Here is a 19080-nt window from a genome sequence, read left to right on the forward strand (position 1 = left end):
GGATTTCCGGTGGAGGGACGGGTGAACGGCATGGGCTGACGGGAGAATGTGCAAGGTTAGCTTGAGCAGGCCGCTGTCGGGCCTATTCTGCAGTTAGTAGGGCCTTCGAAATCAAAGCAGCAAAGAAAGAATACTCAAAAAAAAAATTCCAGGGGCCCGCACCATGGAGCCCGTAAACGTAAAGCAACGAAACAATCAGGCCCAAGTCACCTAATGAGAGGGCTTCACTTGTTAGGAAATGTCCAAAGACAGCCGCTTATATTTTATTAACATTTTTTCTCAAAAAAATATTTTATTAACATTTTTTTGAAACGACATTAACCTTTTTTATGATCTAAAAAAAGCATGCACACATAACTTCACTTTGAAGCTCCTGATCCACGTATCGGTGACACTCGTACATATATTTCCTAGAAGTGCGTAGAACATTCCAAATGATCCAGATAGTGAGACCATGGTCATGGCAGAGTGCTCCAACCACTTACACCCGAACTTATCAAGTGATGCAAAATAAATAGAAATAAACTTACAGACCAAATGATGAAATGAAGGTGCTTTGAACTGTGGTGCAATCCATAAAGCATTTCTCTGTTATAAATACAGGCTGACATGTCAAAATTTGACGCAATGTCAAATGATTAGGCAAAAGGCTAAAAAAAATATCTACAAAACCGCTGCACAAAATTAGGAAAAAAAATCGGGAGGCACCAATGTGGTGCTAGAGAGTTACTCGTTTTCTGTTTCTCACGCCAAAGTTTCAAGAGAAACTCAATCAGGGCACATGATATCGATGCACAAATATATAGCCACCGAAACTATGGTCCTTGGACTTGCACCTGTAACATCTTTCAGTTTCAGGGGCGAAATAAATGACGAGGAAAGAAGCGCTGTTCTGATTGCGCTGCTGTCCTTTGTACCATCTGGATCTGGCTCACTCGTACAAAAAACTGATCAAATACACGGAACAAAATCGGAGAATAATGCCAACTGCCATCCCCTCAACGCTTAGGAAAACAGCCAGTCATCTAACTAATCCTCGTCAAACGTGATATTCTTGGCTGAATGCTGAACGCTCCAGTCATCTAACTAATCAGGAAAACATTTGCAGATTAGCATCCAGACGGGAAACCTATCAGAAACAACACAGTGGGAAGAGAATTCCGGGCTGTTCAGCCCAAGTGTTGTAACGACTGCTGAGAAGAATTTTCTTCTAGTTAGTGTTGGTTCCATCTAGTAGTTCGGCGACATAGTCCTCTTCGTCTCCACCAGAGTCAGAGTCCACCCACTGACTCGTCATCCCTAAGCATCATCACTTTGGAAAGGTCTAAGATTTCAAGAGTTGGGCGGTTGGGAAGGAGAGCAGCTGCATTTCTGATTGGGGCCTGCGAAGCCTCTACCTCCCAAGCCTTCGCACCCCAACAATAAATTCAGACCTCGAGATGCTTGAGGGAGGAAAGGTTGCTGATCCCAAAGTCGAAGCCAACACCGTATGCAGACAGGGTACCATGTGCGGCCAATGCAAAATGAAGCCGCTCGAGCTTTGGCAATGCTCCTGCATCAAACACCAAGTTCAGTCTGTCCTTTTTGTTTTTCATATACATCAATCCCAGCTCATGACTTGGGGGATTAAACCACAACTCCTTTAGAAGCTTGAATCCAGCAGAGCTGATGGTGAGTGTTTCCTGAGGATGTTCCTTTACGTGAATATGGAGACAGAGCAAGGCAGGCAAGCCTTGAAGCATCTGCAAATCTCCAGGTCCAACTTGTTTTATATAAATTTTCAAGCAGGTGAGTTCACGGAGGGAGGATGTCCACTTTGGAAGGCTAGAGAAATGGTTGAATCCAATATTGTTAAATATCTGGAGATGAAATGGAGGGGGGCACCATGAATCAATCAAGAAGTCCATAGAAGGACCACTAGTCCCAGTCCAGAGCTTTATGGATCGGAGGTTTCTTTCTCCTAGTTTACAGAGGGATGAAATCAAAGAGCTTTTTATGCCTTCAGTAATTGCAGATGTAGCATAGGAGTGAATGGCAAGGACTTTCAGTTTCGTTAGGCTCCCCAGCTCTAGAACAACTTCTTTGGAATTTCTGCTGACATCCAAAGTAGATAATTGGCAGAGTTGAACCACTGTCCCTGGAAATTCTCTTATTCCTGTTCCTCCAAGGTCGAGGGTCTGTAAATGTTGGAGCCTAGAAATTTGTCTCGGGATCTTGCTAATATTTCTACTGTGAAGGCTTAAATACCTCGGATTAAATGTCCAATATCCCCAATGTCTCCATCATGTAGATTAGAACAATCATGTAAATCTAAGACTCGCAAGACTTGAAAGTCCATGAGAGGGGCCATCTTAGCATCAACGAAGGAACTAAGTGACCGCACATGCGACAAGCTATCAGTCCCTTGCCAGACCTTCCGTTTCTCCAAGCAGCCTTGAACGGACAGACGCCGAATCTTGTTAGCAGAAGGTGTCATCTTTTGATCATCCATTATGGTGACAAAATTTTCTTTTGTTGATAATGATATAATAAGATCATGCATTATATCATGTACCCTGCAAGTTCTTGGCCTACCACTGTAATCAATGTCCACTGCTTCAATCATGTTTCTGTTGATGAGCTCACTAATGTAATTTTCTCCAGTATCCTCCAAGCATTGCCCTCGTTGTTCTACAATAAATCCTTCAGCCATCCATCTCCATATCAGACGCAACCGATCAATCTCATAATTCTCTGGAAATATGCTTATGTCCAATAAACAAATTTTCAAATAGTAAGGTAGATCATAATAGCTGAGAAGCAATATCCTTTACTACTTCCAGCCCATGATCTTGTTCAAGTGATGAGGAAAGAGAATTCCGCACCCTCTCCCACTCTTGCTTTGAGGTTGGTTTAGTTGCTAATAAGCTAGCAATGTTGACTATAGCTAGTGGCAGGCCTTCACATTTTCTTAGTATATCATCAGTTACTTCTTGCAATTCAACTGGACAGACATCTTGGTGGTCAAAAATCCTTTCTTAGAATAATCTTCTTGAGTCACCACTGTCAAGGGGCTTCATTGGATAAACATGATTTTTGTATGGAAAGCAACAACAATTAGCAACATCTTGAATTCGTGTAGTTGTCATTATTCTACTTGCATTGCTATTGGGAAAGGCACACTGGATTTCTCTCCAAGCTTGTTTGCTCCAGATATCATCAATTATGACAAAATACCAATTGGACAGTTTGGTGAAGATAAAGCACTGCATTAGCAAATACCAAAACGTCGCAATGAAAATACACACTAACATACATATAATGCAAGTTCAATTATACTTTCCAAGAAATAATATATATTTTTCACATTATTAACACAGTGATGCTTATCTTGGATATTAAACAAACACTGGTGCATAAACCTTAATTAAGTATCTCATGCCTATAGCTTGTAAAGCTACCAACTACTACTCTCACATAAATGCATACTCAACGCCTGTTGACGAAACTCTTCATACATTTAGACAGTGGAAAGCATAAATGTTAACGTTAAAACCTCAAAACACACATGCATAACCACACGAGTCAGATCCTAACACCGAAATGCCGCATCACATGCAACTTTTGTGTGCGAAATTTACGCTATTACATACCTTTTATTTTGAAGATACTCTCTGATCATGTTCACCAGCTGTGTATAGTCTAACGTCCTGAAATAGAGATCTTCCTGCATCCTCGAGGTGTCTCGATTTATATGAGCTGCAAACTGGCCACTGCTCTTATGAAATTTCAAGAGAGTGTCCGCGTGAATCTTGTTGACATTAGGACTCCGGGATACGGACGCAAAAGCTGTGCAGTTAAACTGACTTTTAATTTTCTGAAAGACCTGATTAGCAAGTGTTGTCTTGCCTGATCCTCCAAATCCAACAATTGATACGACCTTACGTGGCAGGTGCATATCTATGTCATCAGTGAGCCACTTGACAAGCGTGTCCATTTCGCGACCAATGCCCACGAGCCTATCTGCCTCTTCGTAAAGGGCTGGCAACCTTGGGTCATTGACCACAGACTTTGAACAAGAGGCAGGCAGATTGAGCTCATACCTCTTACGCCGTTCATTAACCTCCACCACACATCCCTTTAGCTTATCAATCTGATTGCCGAGACGATGCCGAGCTTTCATAGCGGTGATCTTGCTCATGATCCTATGGATGAACCCATCGCTGGTGTCATCACAACTGAGATGGTGCGTGAAGATCTCAATGCAATCCTCAATGTCGTAGGAGAGCTCCCTCAGCTGGGACATCCACTCCACTACCTGGGGGTTTGCTTCCTCCGACTCCGACACCATCTCCAGGGCGGTGCTCATGCTGCTTAGTTCATCTCGCAAAAAGGTGATCTGGCGGCGCACGCCTTTGAGCTTGGTGTACTCCCTCTCCAGCAGGGTGGAGAGCTTGCCGAGAAGGGGTTTCATCACCCCTATCAATGCGCTGGACGTCACTCCAACCATCTCGTCCTCTCGATGATACGTGTTCTCCTCACTCAATAACCCTCTAGAATCTCTGGTGACGTAGAAACATGCGGTTGAATAAAATTAGTAATTAGCTAATAATACACATGTGCTATTCGACACTCTATAGGTGTAACTACATTTAACTAATTATATTTAACTAATTAATGAATAAATTTTGATCCAATAATAACTACTATGCATGATTATTAGCAGTCTTTTACTGAACATGATTCAGTAATATGATAATTCGGTTCACGATTTTCTAATCAGTTTGGTCAGTAATTTCTACATCTAAGGTATACAATAATGTTGTTGCCAGCTATATTGAGGTATATAAAGTACGGTAATGCTAATGCATGAGCGGGATTCATTGTATGCAAAGATTAAAAAAATTGAAAGGAATTTGGAATGATGAAAGCCGACTCTTCTTTTTCTGCCAACGCATTCCTCCTTCAACGCACTCACTGTTCTGGATTCAATTTACATGTTTATTCAAATATCCGCCCCTGAGCAACATGTTCAGTTAACCACCGTTCCGACCAATGGTACACGTACACCAAACAGTTGAATCTATTAAAGGGCAAACCATGAGCGTTCATAATTTGCCACATCATTGCTTGTTAGAATTCGAATCAAAATTTGAAGTACGTATTTCCCTTACCATGAATTTAGCACCTATGACACAATTTGAAAGATCAGGAGGATGTAACAGAAGTACTTGTTTTTTTCTCAAGGCACCTTCATACTTTTATCATTTGGGTCAATCATACAGCACTGAATATTGGTAGGTAACAAAACAGGGGAAATTGTTGCCAGCTGCCATTCCCTTAACGCAAAAACAAGCCAGTCATCTTAACTACCATCTTACAGAGGATCCTTCTGCGACTCGTGTAAAATACTAGTTCTCATCAAACTTGATCTTCTTGGCTGAAGGCTGAATGACCCCTATCTGTAAAATCAATAACATGATAGCCAATTAGCACCCAGGGTAAACTAGCACAACCTACAAGGTACAGGAGAAAAGATGGTACATAGTTTGGCTACAATAAGCAAGAATTGCAAGAAAATTTGCATGTAGCATCACAGCAACAGCCAACAGATGAGTGCCACTGTATTATAACATCTCTACTAAATACATTCGAGTTGGTGATGGTGTGCCTGCAATAATTACCATTACCCCCTCTGCTTTAATTTATTTACCTACCTCTGCAACTAAACATAAACCTAGCCCAAGCACACAACAGCAATTGTATATTTGCACTATTTGCATCATGTAATTATTTGTTTTCAGCAGCATAGCAACGCTCAGGCATTTGACGAGTCAGAGATTCATGGCTACATTACAATCCCATCTTGGCATTGTTCATCACCTTTCTCATCTACTCAGTGTGAGTAAATACTAAATACCATAATCCACAACCTTTTCTCCATACCAAATTTCTCTTACCCAGAATAGCCTATTAAATTACAGAATTTTTCCCCCTCCCGCATGCTACCTCAAAAACCATTACGCAAGGACCATGTCTCGAAACAAATTTGTGACATACTCCTTCCATTCAAATTTACAAGGTTTATTTCATTTTGTTAGGACAAACCCTTGACCAAATAATTACTCTATTGATATATAATTTCATGAAAAAGTTCATGTAATTAGACTCATAATAAAAATACATCCTTATGATTATACACAATAATAGAATTGTCGGTCAAAACCTTGTCCTAACAAAATGAAATACCCCATGTAAAAAAGTGGAAGTAGTTGACAACCATGTGACAGATTGCCCACACCATCAAGATTTCATTGACTTCAGTTTACTCTACTCTAGGGAGCAACAAGAAAACAGTAGACACATGGCGCTATAGTAATCAGAATTTTTTTACAAACAATTCAGGAACATGCAGGTTTGTGCATCTAGTAAAGAGAAGATACTGCAGAATACTAAATAATTGACCAGCAGTAGATTACTACTTACAAGGGCTGGACACTCATAGTCAATTCCAGCAGCCTGGATTCTTTTGCGTCTCTTCTCATCTCGTTTTACAATTCCTTCAACCATCTTTTTGTGTTCTTCTACTGATTTATCCTGGTAATGACAGATATTTAGTCAACAGTATAATATTTTTATTGCAATTGTAGTTAGCAACAGATTACCTTGTTGTGCATCTTCCGTTCAATTGCTACCCGATCAATTGGTACAAATCCCCGCCGCACTCCTTTCCATCTGAACAAAGTTGATATTAAGGCATGGAAATTGCATATAGCAAGAATTTCATTGCCAGTACAATCATGACGCAAGAAAACAGCCGCTATACAGCTACTGAACTAAATCGCTAAAGCATAGGTCACAAATATAAGTTGACTGCTAAAATGCTAAATTCCATGCCAAGTAAGCACATAAAAGAACAAGTATGCAAGACATTGTTTCTTAGTCAGATTATTTCTGCCCAAGTTTTGGATTTATATTTAAGTTGCAGCTCCCTGGACCCCAAATACATTAATCCCATCGGATACAAATGCATCAACAAATCCTTACAAACTCCAGCACCTTAGTAGATTCAATGTGCTAACCGTAGAGGCATATGAGCAAAGCTGAACAAATCTATAAGACTATAACCACATTTAAAGTTAAGTAAACCTATGTTAGTGATCATTATCATCTCAATCAATTATAAGTTACACATGTTCTACTCTTATTTCAGCAAATACATGTGCTAATGAAAAGGTACGAGTCTTGCTATACCAATGGCGCATCAGTGCATTTCTGTTCATAGCCATTAATTTTCACATCAGATGCATATGTGCTTATTTAATTCCAGACTTCTTGAAATATCAATGATACTTTCTTTTCTTCTAAAATAAGTGAAAGAAAACATAATCAAGAATACTTAAATCCAATAGGCGGCATGTTTGGAGAGACTTACAATTTTGGATGAACTTTCTCTGGTGGGACAAGTGAAACTCGCAAAGTGTGCTCAAACAAGAGATAGTTATTCATCTCATCAGCTACAATTTTCGCCGCCTGATACACCAAAGCACATCCCAAAATTGTAAGCAACAGGTAAGCAACATATATCGCTGCAGTGGTACCTTAAAGAAAGCACTTACAACAGGGCTCTCAAACTCAATAAATCCATAGTGCTTGGACTTTCCTGTCTGAAAATATCACCAAACCACATAGAGGCTTACACACAATGCACATAAATCAAGACATGCGCAGTAGAATTATTACAGGATACCTTGCGGTTCCGAGCAATCCTAAGCCGCTTAATATCCCCAAACTGCTTAAAGAACCCTGCAACAACAAAAGAACATTAACACAATGGTCTTTATCCAGTGCATTTTAGTGTCCCTAAATTCAATCCATGCATCGTCGCCGTCGCACGGAAACACACCTTTCATCTGGTCCTCGTAGAAGCCGTGGGGGATGTGCCCAATGTAGACAACTGTGGCGGTGTTTTCCGGCTCCTCAGGCTGCTGCAGCTGCTTACGGGTCCTCTTCCCCGACCCGTCTTCCAACGGCTGCACCAAACCGCAACAAAGAAACACCAGGGTTAGCCGGGCTCTCGACTCCCACGGGATGCCGGATGCACCAAAATAAGGAAGAGCGTAGCCACGCACCAGGAAGTCTTTGCCCTCGCCGGAGCGGGGAGCCGCGGTGCGCCGCGCGAGGACCCGCTTCTGGTTCCGCTTCTTATCCCGCATCCCCATCTCGCCCGACCCTCCTCCTCTCTACCTACTCTTACCTGCACGGTACTGTGGGACGCCGCCGTTCCAGAGAGTGCGAGAAATATATAATCAGAGCAACGCAAAGGGAACCTCGAGGAGGGTTGAATGGAGAGGAGAGCAATGGTGCGCGTTCCGTACCTGGATACAGCGTTCGACGGGCGCGGCGGAGGCAGGAGGCGCCGGCGTCGGGGACGGGAGGCGAGGCGGTGGGAGCGGAGAGGCGGGGAGCCGTCGCGTGGAGGGGAGAAAGAGGGGTTAGGGTTTGCCGGTGGGGGATGTTTTGATGTAGCTGCGCGGAGATTTTGGGCCTTAGCCCAATATTGGAAAGGTGGCCTCTTTACTTCTTTTCGATTTACTCTAAGGCAGACGAAAGGGCCAAATGGACTTCAAAACACGATTAGAAAATGCCCATCTCGAAAACAAAAAAGCCCATGTGCTGCTTTGAGGTCGTCGGTAGGTGGTCATATTTATCTCCAATATTGATGTGACAAAAAAAAACCCTCCAATATTGATTTGTGCTTTATGTCAATGTAAGCCATGCTTCGCAATGCCCATTTGCTGCTTCTAATAATTTCTCATCGATGGATAGTCTCCAATTTTAAGACTACATTATTAATTCAGTCCTATCACTTTTTTCTGTACGTACAAAAATAGCAGAAATAAAAAAAATTCCATGTCAAGGAAAAGGCTAGCGAGGAAAAAGCAGCTCATCAGAAGCATCGTTTACATTGGCTCAACTACATAGGTAGTACGAATTCTACTTGTACAAATTCCGTTGGGTTTCATTAATCTTTTTAGAATAATGGTGAAGAAGAAGCTAACAATTATATAGCTAATTCCGTTTTAGGCCCCGTTTAGATCGCAAATCTTTATAACTTTTGAAACTTTTTGCTACCGTAGCATTTTCGTTTGTATTTGACAAATTTTATCTAATCATGGACTAACTAGGCTTAAAAGATTCGTCTCGTGATGTACAATTAAACTGTGCAATTAGTTATTTTTTTACATACATTTACTGCTCCATGCATATGTCCCAAAATTGATGTGATGGAGAGAGAGCGTAAAAAGTTGGAAGTTGGAAGGGATCTAAACAAGGCCTTAACGTGATATGTTATCTGCTTACACGGCTATGAACATTCATTTTCTAACTGTGCCACATTAGGCTGTCTCCAACGGGAGACTCTAAACCGTTCTCTACCCTATATATAGATATAGAGAAGATTCCGTTCTCTGTATGCTCCAGCAGCGTTTTCTAAATGGTCCTCTAAAATAGAGAACGATACAGGTAGGTTTTCTCTATATATAGAGATTCTCTCTCCTCTTCTCTATTTTTTCTTTATGTTTTAAACACTGGATTAAATAAAAATAAAATATGTCCATAGCATTTGAGGTATGATAAATACGTACGTACAAAAATTTGGAACAAAATACGTTTCTAATATAAGGTTTAATGTACAGAGAATGAGATTTAGAGAATGTTGTTGGAGAGAAATGAGATATAGAGGAGAGAATCTTGTAGAGAAATCTGTAAATGACAGATATAAAGAAGGATATAGAGAACGATGGTTGGAGATAGCCTTGGTTGTTAGTTAATAGTTTCACGCTGTATATGACATGGTTGTTTCAGTTGAACCAGCTGTTAGCTGCTGTACATATAGGACTCCTTTACTTTTCAAGGAATAGAATTTGGGGTTTCAGAATTGTACAGCATGGGTTGGTACTTTAACCTTGTGGCTACAGGCTGATTAGATTGGTTGGAATAACATTGTCCTTTAATTTCATATCCAGTGTACTATTTTCTTGAGTACCCTCCAGCCTCCATTGGATTTTCTTCACGAACAGCATGACCGCGGGGGAGAGAGAGAGAGAGAGGGGCAGAGATAGCGACAGACAAAAAAGGAAAACAAACGGCAACACGGGAAGAGCGAGAAACGGGGGCTACCTTCCCAGCTCCCAACAGCAGCGAGCGACCCACCCAGGCGCCCGCTCGCCGCCGCTTGACCCGCTTCCGCTCCTCTCCCTCCTCCTCCCCTCCCGAGCGCGGCTGGTCGGCCTCGCCGGCGACCCCACGTCTCTCTACCCCTCCTGGAGCCAGAGGCCGCGCGCGCGCGCCCGTGCTCGCTCGCGATCTGCTAGGGTTCCCTCCGGCGGGGCCCACCACCCATGCCGTCGGCGGCGGCGGCCTCCGCGGCGGCGCTCCTCCTCCTCCCCCTCCTCGCCGCCGCGGGCGAGGTGGCGGTCTGCCCGAGGCCGCCCGCCGCCGCAGCCGTCCTGCGCCAGCGCCACGCGCCCGCCTCCTGCTCGGCGGCGGACGCCCCGGGGCCCCGGCGTCGCCACGCCGCCGTCGTGGAGGTTAGCTTGGCTTTCCCGTCCGATTCCACCATAACTCTGCCAGAAATTGGCTTTGCCTTCCCATTGCTTGCGCTGCTGGGCTGCCGTTTGGAGCGCGGGAATTTTAATGCCGCTTTGCTTCTATCCACCTTTGTGACTTCGGCTTTTGAAGGAGCGAATCGCGTGCTAGCGCTCGATCTAGGCTGCGCCCAAGATGAATTCGAAACGTGTTGCAGATTTACAAGTTGTCCTGTCGGTGACTATGTTTGGTAGTTCAATCTGATGGCAGAATTGACTGAACTTTTGTTCACGACAGCGCGCCTGACCGTTGGATTAATTTTCCCCCATTATTTTAATTCGAGTGGAGACCAGAAACAAGGACCCGTTAATTCAAACACTTAATCACTTGTGTCTCTCCAACTGCCTCCCAGGATGTGATGGAAATCTTAGGTGTTGATGGTTGTGGTATAGGAAGTAAGTCGTGGACAGCAGGGATGAGTTGCAGCTGCTTGACTGTGTATCAGAGGTTGTTCATGTTACCTATGTGTATGCTCGATCATTTATTGCATGTTAGTTCAGCTGGACTCTTGTAGTGGATATGTGCTGGGCTGATTGTTGTAGATGTTGGTCAATTGGCCAGAAGTTACTGTTAGCAGTTTAAAAGGAATAACATTTCTTCCATTTCTGTATATTACACACAAAAGCTAGTCTGAATAGGGATTCTCTTTTCTACAGTGTGCACACACCATCCTGATAAATATGCCCATTAGTTTAAGTGCTTGTTTGCTTCTGTATCACACGTTTTGACGTTTATAATTTCGATTGCCTGTCAAAAAGTGAAATTAAGTTACACAGTTTGAATTGTCTCAAGGACTCATTTTGATTATCTTCTGCATAAAGGAGTGCATGATACTTTTCAGAGAGTACCTATATTCATTGGGTTTGGCATCCATTTTATACCAATACCTGGCAGTACATCAAAATATTCCTACTTTGCTCCTTGTTAGTTCAGATATATGTGCCCAAGTTGATTGGCTGAACTACACCGCTATTGATCTTCTCAGGCTTTTGGATTTTGTTCTTAAATCTTGGATGAGTACTCTTCTTGTCTCTTACCTCATGCTCCACTTTGATGCGCCAGGGTGATGATTGGGCTCTGCAAAAGGCAGTAGCACTTGTGCTGCAGAACAGGGAAGATTTTGTTGCTATTCTTTTTTATGCTTCGTGGTGTCCTTTTTCTAAAATTTTCAGGACAGATTTTCAAAAGCTATCGTCCTTTTTTCCAACTATTGCTCATTTTTCTTTCGAAGAATCTCATATCAAACCAAGGTGCGTCTTTCTAAAAGAGATAAACATAACATAGGTTTAACTAAATTTTGGCACACAACTCACTTGATATATAAATTGCAGAATATTGTCAAGATACGGAGTCCGTGCCTTCCCAACTCTTTTCCTTGTGAACTCTACAGTGCGTGTGCGCTATCATGGATCTCGGACCATGAATTCCCTTGCTATGTTCTATAAAGATGTTACAGGTATTATTCCTCAACGTTCTGAATTTGTGAAAGTAATAGCGCACAACTTAAATTTACTGTTTTTGACTAAGTTCAACAGAATGGCTGATTATTTCCTGCTGCACCTTAACCATTCAGATGGTATGTGCTGATTAAGCATATATTTTGTCTATAGATGTAGATATGGTGGTATTTTAGTAGGATTCAGTTCCCTGTTTGAGCCATTCTAGTGTTTATTCACTTTTCCATAATGTTTTCGTACATTTCACCTTCTTCTTTTTGAAATTATCAAGGTATGAATCCTGTGTCATTGGACACAATATCCCTGGAGACAGTGGAGGATACAGTAACTATAATTGATAATGACAAAAAGAGCAAAAAGGAGGATTCTCTGTTATTATGGGCAAGATCACCAGACAGGTTACTTCATCAAGATACATGTCTTGCATTGGCTAGTTCTTTTGTGCTCTTGAGGTTGCTTCATTTTCTTCTTCCCAAGATCAATGCATGCATGAAGCAAGCATGGAGGATGCGACTTTATGAATTGAATAGGTTGTTTCCTAGCTTGTCTTGAGGAAACCAATGTGGACATGGAAACTTGAACTGATTGTCTAAACAAGGCAGCATACACATAAGCGATGCATGCAGCAAACCAGATCATGAGGGGGTTGGGGTTCTGTCAATGTCTGCTCATAAGTTAATCAACATTGTTGGCTCATGGCTGACTAGTGAAAATGATAGTTCTAGCAGCTCAGTGTATCCCCAAGGTCTCATCAAAGATAGCTCTACCAGCTCAGTATATCCCCAAGGTCTCATCAGTGGATGTATCCTATTTCCTCGGTCTTAACTCTTTCTGTGTCGACTATATGTGGTCATTCCTTGGAAATGTCTCTACAAGCTTAAGTGGCATTCAAGGAAATGCTGGCGTGAATGACTGCATGGTGATCATCTATACTAGCGGCCATCTCTGTGCAAATTCAAATTTGTATCTTGGTCTTGTTCTGGATAAACAAAAATACAACATGTATTCTAAGAAAGATGGTTCTTCTAGGTTAGTCATACATGATTGATATGTTTGCGTTTGACAAACTCGAGGGGGTCCGTACTGTTTGTGTATAGCTAACAATCCTGTTGACCAACTGGTTGTTCTAGTGAAGTTTACTGGATGTAAATGGAATTGCCGGATCACAACGACATAAGTTATTTTTCTTTTTTCTGGCATGTGGTTTAATCCTGTTTGATGCAGGTTCATAACCGATATGTTTTTTTCAACCAGCGCATGTCTCCGTGTTTGCACAATGTTGGACCATAAGAAAGTTTGCAGCTTGGATTGGTGAGGGAGGAGAGGTGACGCCAGAAGCGAATCACGCCGTGCACAGAAAACTCTCTGATAGAGTTTTCTTACAAAACCAAGCAGCACATACGTAGACAGATCGGCCCGGAAGCCTTCTTTCTCATGTGTTACCTAGGCCGCTATGTGCCTCTAGGCCTGCTAGCGGGGTGGGTTGAAATGGGTTTTGTGGCGTGGGTTTAGATATGGAGTGTGTTTGGACGGGTTGTATTAGGTAATGGCTCGGGGTGGAGTAGATTCTATGTAAACGTGGGTTGAGACAGATTGGAGCGGGTTGGGACCAAACTAATGTGAGTCTCGCGTTGAGAGCTGGATCTTGGAAATAAAACTTTGAATTCCACCATAAAATTTTATCGAAATTGATTGAAATTTGTTGGAGATGACTCGGTATGGCTGGCAGCTACTTTCTGCAAAACAGTGTGGCTAGACCTACACGTGGGCCCCACGTCAAGAGCCGGACCCTGAAAATAAAACCTCGCGTTCACACTGTAAAATTTTATCGAAATTGATTGAAATTTGTTGGAGATGACTCGGTATGGCTGGCAGCTACTCTCTGCAAAACAGTGTGGCTAGACCTACACGTGGGCCCCACGTCAAGATCCGGACCCTGAAAATAAAACCTCGCGTTCACACTGTAAAATTTTATCGAAATTGATTGAAATTTGTTGGAGATGACTCAGTATGAGTGGCAGCTACTCTCTGAAAAGCAGTATGGCTAGACCTACACGTGGCCCCCCGAAAATAAAATCTCGCATTCACACTATAAAATTTTATCAAAATTAATAGAAAATTTGTTAGAGATGACTCTATATGACTGACTGCTACTCTGTGCAAAGCTGTGTATATACATACATATATATATATATATATATATATATATATGTGGGTTGGGATGGATTTAATTAGTAGGTCTAGCCACACCTATAAGTTTAAACATCAAATCGGGTGGGACGGAGTGGGTTGTTTAGTTTAGCTTTTGGGTCCAGGTGAGTTGCCATTTGATTTCCATATCATATGCATTGGGGTGGGGTGAGTAAGGGGTGGGTTTAACCAGGCCTAGGCGCCTCGTAGGATGGCTTGCAAGGGGAGCGGGCTCTTCACGAAGACATCAGCGGTCACGCCGGTCAGCTGCTGCTTCCGCCACCGCCTGCCCTTGTGCTCGTACACCACCTCCTCCCCGGCCGCTGCTCCTTCGCAGCCGGTACCATCCATGTAGATGATGTAGTAGCACAGCGAGCCGTCCGCGCGCTTCACCAGGATCCTTCCCCCGCGCCAGAGCAGCGGCCGGGGGACGCACCGCGTGGCAACGTCGAGGTCGACCCTGCACACCTGGAACCACACTTTGCCGCCGCCGTCCGTGTCATCGCCGCGCACGTACATATCCAGGGCCGCTCCGATGTCGCCGCGGCGGGCCTCCGCACCGTTGGACACCAGCGAGAGGCAGAGCCGGCCGTCCAGCTCGGACAGCGACGCAACCACACCACCATCCTCGGTCGCCGCCACTGGGAGGTCGATCTCGCCAACATTGTGAGTGCTAAGGTCGAAGCTGACGACCATGATGACGCCGGCCACGCACCAGGCGAGGTAGCACACCACGCCGGCGACGTGCACGCCGCAGTCGGCGGGGCAGTATTTCACGTGCCAGAGGCCCACCTTCTTCCACTCCGGGGCGAAACGCCCCGACGAGCCCTCCCAGCTTTCCCGACCTAGGGGGAGCACCTCGCACGTCACGTGCGGCCGCCTGGAAGTAGGCAGCCGGACGTCGAGGTGCACGACCTTGTACTCGCCGGTGCCGGCGCAGCGGCCGAGGCAGTACCAGGGGAGGTGATCGGCGGCGTGCGTCCACGTGGTGCGCCGGCCACGCCGGAAGAAGTGGCAGAGGCCGAGGCTCTCGTCGGTGGCCGGGTTAAGGAGCTCGGCATCGCGCTGGCCGCTGTGGAGGCATGCCAGGGTGCCGCAGCAGTTGTGCACGGTGAACCCGTGCCTCGGCTTCCCGCGGCACGAGTGCAGCGCCGCCAGCCGAGCCGCCCTGGCCTCGTCAACCACCGAGACGGGGCGCGGTGCGTCCCCGTCGTGGAGGAGGACGCTGCGGACGGGAGCGGCGAGGTGGTTCTACGCGTAGGAGTCGTCAGCGATCATGGAGCGCCAGCTCTTGCTGACGACCTTGAATCTCGTCGCCGATGACGGTGGCATGCGGGCCAGGATGTTGCGGATCGGGACGTCCGGGAGCCACAAGGCGGCGGCGGCGTCAGGCTCGTCCTCGGCATCGTCCATCGACAGCATGGGCTCGTTTTCGCGAGGGGAAGAAAAATTGTCGTCGATTTGGTCATCTTCGTTGTCCACCGGCATCATGAACTCGTCTTCGCAACGACTGGTTTCGTCACCGTTGTCCGCCGGCAGCATGGACTCGTCTACACAAGGGGTGGTGTCACTGCCGTCATGGAAGGAGGTGGAGGTTGAAGCCATGGCGACACACTGTAGCACCCTTATAAAAGAAAAAAAAAAGGTCACAACCCATCTCCATCTCTCTCTTTCTCTCTCTCCCCTCTTTCCAGCCCAGCCCAAGCTCTCTTCTCTCCTCTCTCTCTCTTTTCTCCCTCCTGCGCTCAGCCCAAACCCCCGCTCAGCCCAGCTTCCTCCATGTCTTGATCCGCCACCCTCCTCTCTCTCACTCCGGTCACCGACAGGTGGACCCCACCTGTCATCCCCCACCTCCAGCCGGTTCCCTTCCCCCTCCGCGCCGCACGCCCTGCCCGGCCGTTGCCGCACCTTTGCGCTCCTTCCTCCTTTACTCCGCCTTCAAGGCTCATGGTGAGTCCCGCGCCGTCACCCCACCTCGCGTCCCCTCCTCTCCCGCCGAAAACCGCCACCGCCATCATGGCCATGATGGCCGGCAGCCACCAACGCCGCTACTTCCCCTGCCGGCCGCTTTGCTCCCTCCCTCGGCCTATAAAAGCCGCGGATCCCTGCCATGCCCCTACCTCTCTCCTCTCTTGCTTTTGCTCTCCCTCACGGTCGCCCGCGCCGTCGTCATTCCGGAGCGCCGCCGCTGCCGTCGATCTTCTCCACTGCCGCTCTTCCTCGATGACAAGCCGCCACCGGAGCTTCGCATGGTGGTGGGCGTCGTCGCCAACCCTTCCTCCCTCCCTCTCACACCGTCCCGCCGCCGTGATTGCTTGTCACACCTGGTTTTGAAAAGAAAACCGAATGCATCTCATATGTGCGCCAGGATGAAGTTCCGCACATATAATAAACTATACAAGTGTATATCCGAAATATTGCCATAATGAAAGAGAGTATCATAGTACTTTATTACATGACTGAAAGTCTTAATCTTAAGCGAATAAATAAACGTTTATAACTAGTAGTGGACTTCAACTTCACAGACAGATGACTGGGACACATACACCTAGTACTCTTCAAAATTTTTGGGGAACACCGGGCAATTATCTTGTTCTGAGCAGCATTTGTTTTAATAAAGAAAGCGTGAGTACACTTATGGTTGGTACTCAGCAAGTGGAGTAAATTATATGACATACAAGGCTAAAATCAAGGAAAAGCTGATATGGTTTGACTGCGATAAGCATTTTTATTTGATCAAATTTTATTTAGCAAGCATTAACTAAATGTAAGTATAGACCAACCCTTAAATAAATAAAAGAGATAATATAACAACATGTCAGACCCGGGACTTCAGGACTATGTACATAACGTAGTTCATACAGGATTAGGGGATAGGACATATCCTATACCTTATCTATGTTGTACTCTACTCGCATGCGAAGTAGGACTAGCTGGTATAGAAAGAAACTACTCGAGTTATACTCGAGTACGATTCCTAGACTAGTGTCAGACTAGGATTCATGTAACCCTGTCCTCCCGGATATATAAGGACGGGCAGGGACCCCCTCAAAACATCAATCAACACCCAAGGCAATACAAACCACCATACAGGACGTAGGGTATTACGCACATCGCGATCCGAACCTGTCTAAACCTTGTGTTGCTTGCACTTTTGAGTTCCTAATCTCGGCGTCACCCTACCTAAAACTTACCACCTCGGGTATACCTTTCGGTGGGCAGGCGGTAAAACACCGACAGCTGGCGCGCCAGGTAGGGGAGCGCATCGAAGATCCACCTGCGAACTCGATGGCATCGTTCAAGTTCACTAGTGTTGTGCCCCCCCCAAGGCACGACGTTCGTTTTCGGCCTAGTGGGTTTGCATCACGGATGGTGTGGACAATTTTCATCGATTCATCATCGACATGAAGACGCAAACTCTTGCAGCAAGTTCTCATAGCGACCTCGACGAGTTCGTCGATAATCTTGACGACTTGTCAACCCATGGCTCCACTACGAGGACCGAGGAGGAGTCTGCTTTCGACGCGACTCCATCCAGCGCTGCAACAACTTTGCTCGGGTTGGACTCGTTCCAATCTGAGGGCTTGCGTAACTGATCGTGACTCGGTCTACGCAATTCAGCCACTAATCTTCAGGAGGCCAACAACTTTGAGTCCCTCTCCGCATTGGAAAAGGACTTAGACTCTTTACTCCGAATCGGAAAGCCCGAAACCACCACTCATCGGGGGCTGCGGGTTGTCTTGGTGACAACGGTCTGATGATCACCTCCACTCCAGAGGGCCGTTTCGTGCATTGGAAGGGCATGAAACTCTCTGATCTACTCGAGGATGAAGACCGACTTGTGGCACACCTTGAGCCCTTGCCTTTTCAGGAGGGCAGGCCATTAGCCACCGTGGTAGAGGAGTCGACCGAGCTAGTCGAAGCGAGCTGATGAGCTCATCTCACGCCAGGTGCTAATGATGGAAGAAGGCGAGGATGATGATGACTTACCCATCGTCGAACTTGATGTGATATCTGAAGATGAGGCCACAGCCAACACCGGCAACAAAAACGACACCAATCATGAGGCACGGAGGGCCAGGAATAGAGCTCGTGCAGTCCGGTGAAGGAGGGTCAACGAGCGCATGCGATCTATGCATCGCGAGCTGGACGCCGAATTCGCTGCCGTAAGCGAGCGGGGCTTTAGAACTCCTGTGGCCAACATCGCTAGGGTATCCGCTATACTCGAGCGCAGTAACGATCCCAACCTGCGTCAAGCACTTCGCTATGCGTAGAGGGCATGGATTCAGCTCGATCAGCAAAACCCGGCGTCCACCGTCAGAGAAGAAAAGGTGGGCGAAAGCCACATCCAGGATCACAGTTGATCGGCGGGCGGCCGTCCTCGACCTTATCACAGCAACAACAACGACAACGCTCGCGGGAGTCAGGACACTGGCGGGAGGCAGCAGCCACTTCCAGGAGGCAACCCGCGACAGGCCAATCATCGGAATCCTCCAGAAGACCTGCACCAGCGAATCAATGAAGGATGTGTGTTGTCGGTCAAAACCCACCGGCGAGCAGTGATAGGCAACACGAGGAGCCGGGAGGCTTTCGGGACGGCTGGTGGGCCCCGGTCCCTCGGTCAACGGCCCAGTAATCCGGCGCGCACCCTGGCTTGAGGTCACTAGGCGTGCCAGCTGATCCTGCACCTGATCAGGAAGGTGTGATGTATCAAATTCCTGTACGCACAAACATGTGTAAAGGTCAGTCCGAGCCGTGATCGGCTCATCACTTCCTCCCCGGTATCGGCTGTAGAGAGCCGATT

The 19080-nt window shown here is 45.9% G+C and overlaps 2 protein-coding genes and 1 pseudogene across 2 annotated transcripts; 1 reads left to right on the forward strand and 2 right to left on the reverse strand.

Annotated features, from left to right (window-relative positions):
• Nucleotides 1-1426: 1426 nt before the first annotated feature.
• Nucleotides 1427-4533, reverse strand: LOC112898027 (annotated as a pseudogene).
• A 663-nt stretch (nucleotides 4534-5196) lies between these two features.
• On the reverse strand, nucleotides 5197-8496 carry LOC112897056 (MKI67 FHA domain-interacting nucleolar phosphoprotein). The gene is made up of 9 exons (XM_025965244.1): nucleotides 8358-8496; nucleotides 8112-8246; nucleotides 7886-8012; nucleotides 7730-7785; nucleotides 7599-7646; nucleotides 7415-7512; nucleotides 6645-6714; nucleotides 6466-6576; nucleotides 5197-5441 (listed from the first exon to the last, which is right to left on the reverse strand). Exons 2-9 carry the CDS (start codon nucleotides 8199-8201, stop codon nucleotides 5391-5393), a joined length of 651 nt encoding a protein of 216 aa, XP_025821029.1. The 5' UTR covers nucleotides 8202-8246; nucleotides 8358-8496; the 3' UTR covers nucleotides 5197-5390.
• Nucleotides 8497-10224: 1728 nt separating this feature from the next.
• LOC112897307 (5'-adenylylsulfate reductase-like 4) lies at nucleotides 10225-13283 on the forward strand. The gene is made up of 4 exons (XM_025965582.1): nucleotides 10225-10571; nucleotides 11692-11879; nucleotides 11961-12085; nucleotides 12358-13283. The coding sequence occupies exons 1-4, from the start codon at nucleotides 10383-10385 to the stop codon at nucleotides 12636-12638; spliced, it is 783 nt and encodes a 260-aa protein (XP_025821367.1). The 5' UTR covers nucleotides 10225-10382; the 3' UTR covers nucleotides 12639-13283.
• Nucleotides 13284-19080: the final 5797 nt, after the last annotated feature.

This window comes from Panicum hallii, chromosome 6, assembly GCF_002211085.1.
Source record: "Panicum hallii strain FIL2 chromosome 6, PHallii_v3.1, whole genome shotgun sequence".
Lineage (NCBI taxonomy): Eukaryota > Viridiplantae > Streptophyta > Magnoliopsida > Poales > Poaceae > Panicum > Panicum hallii.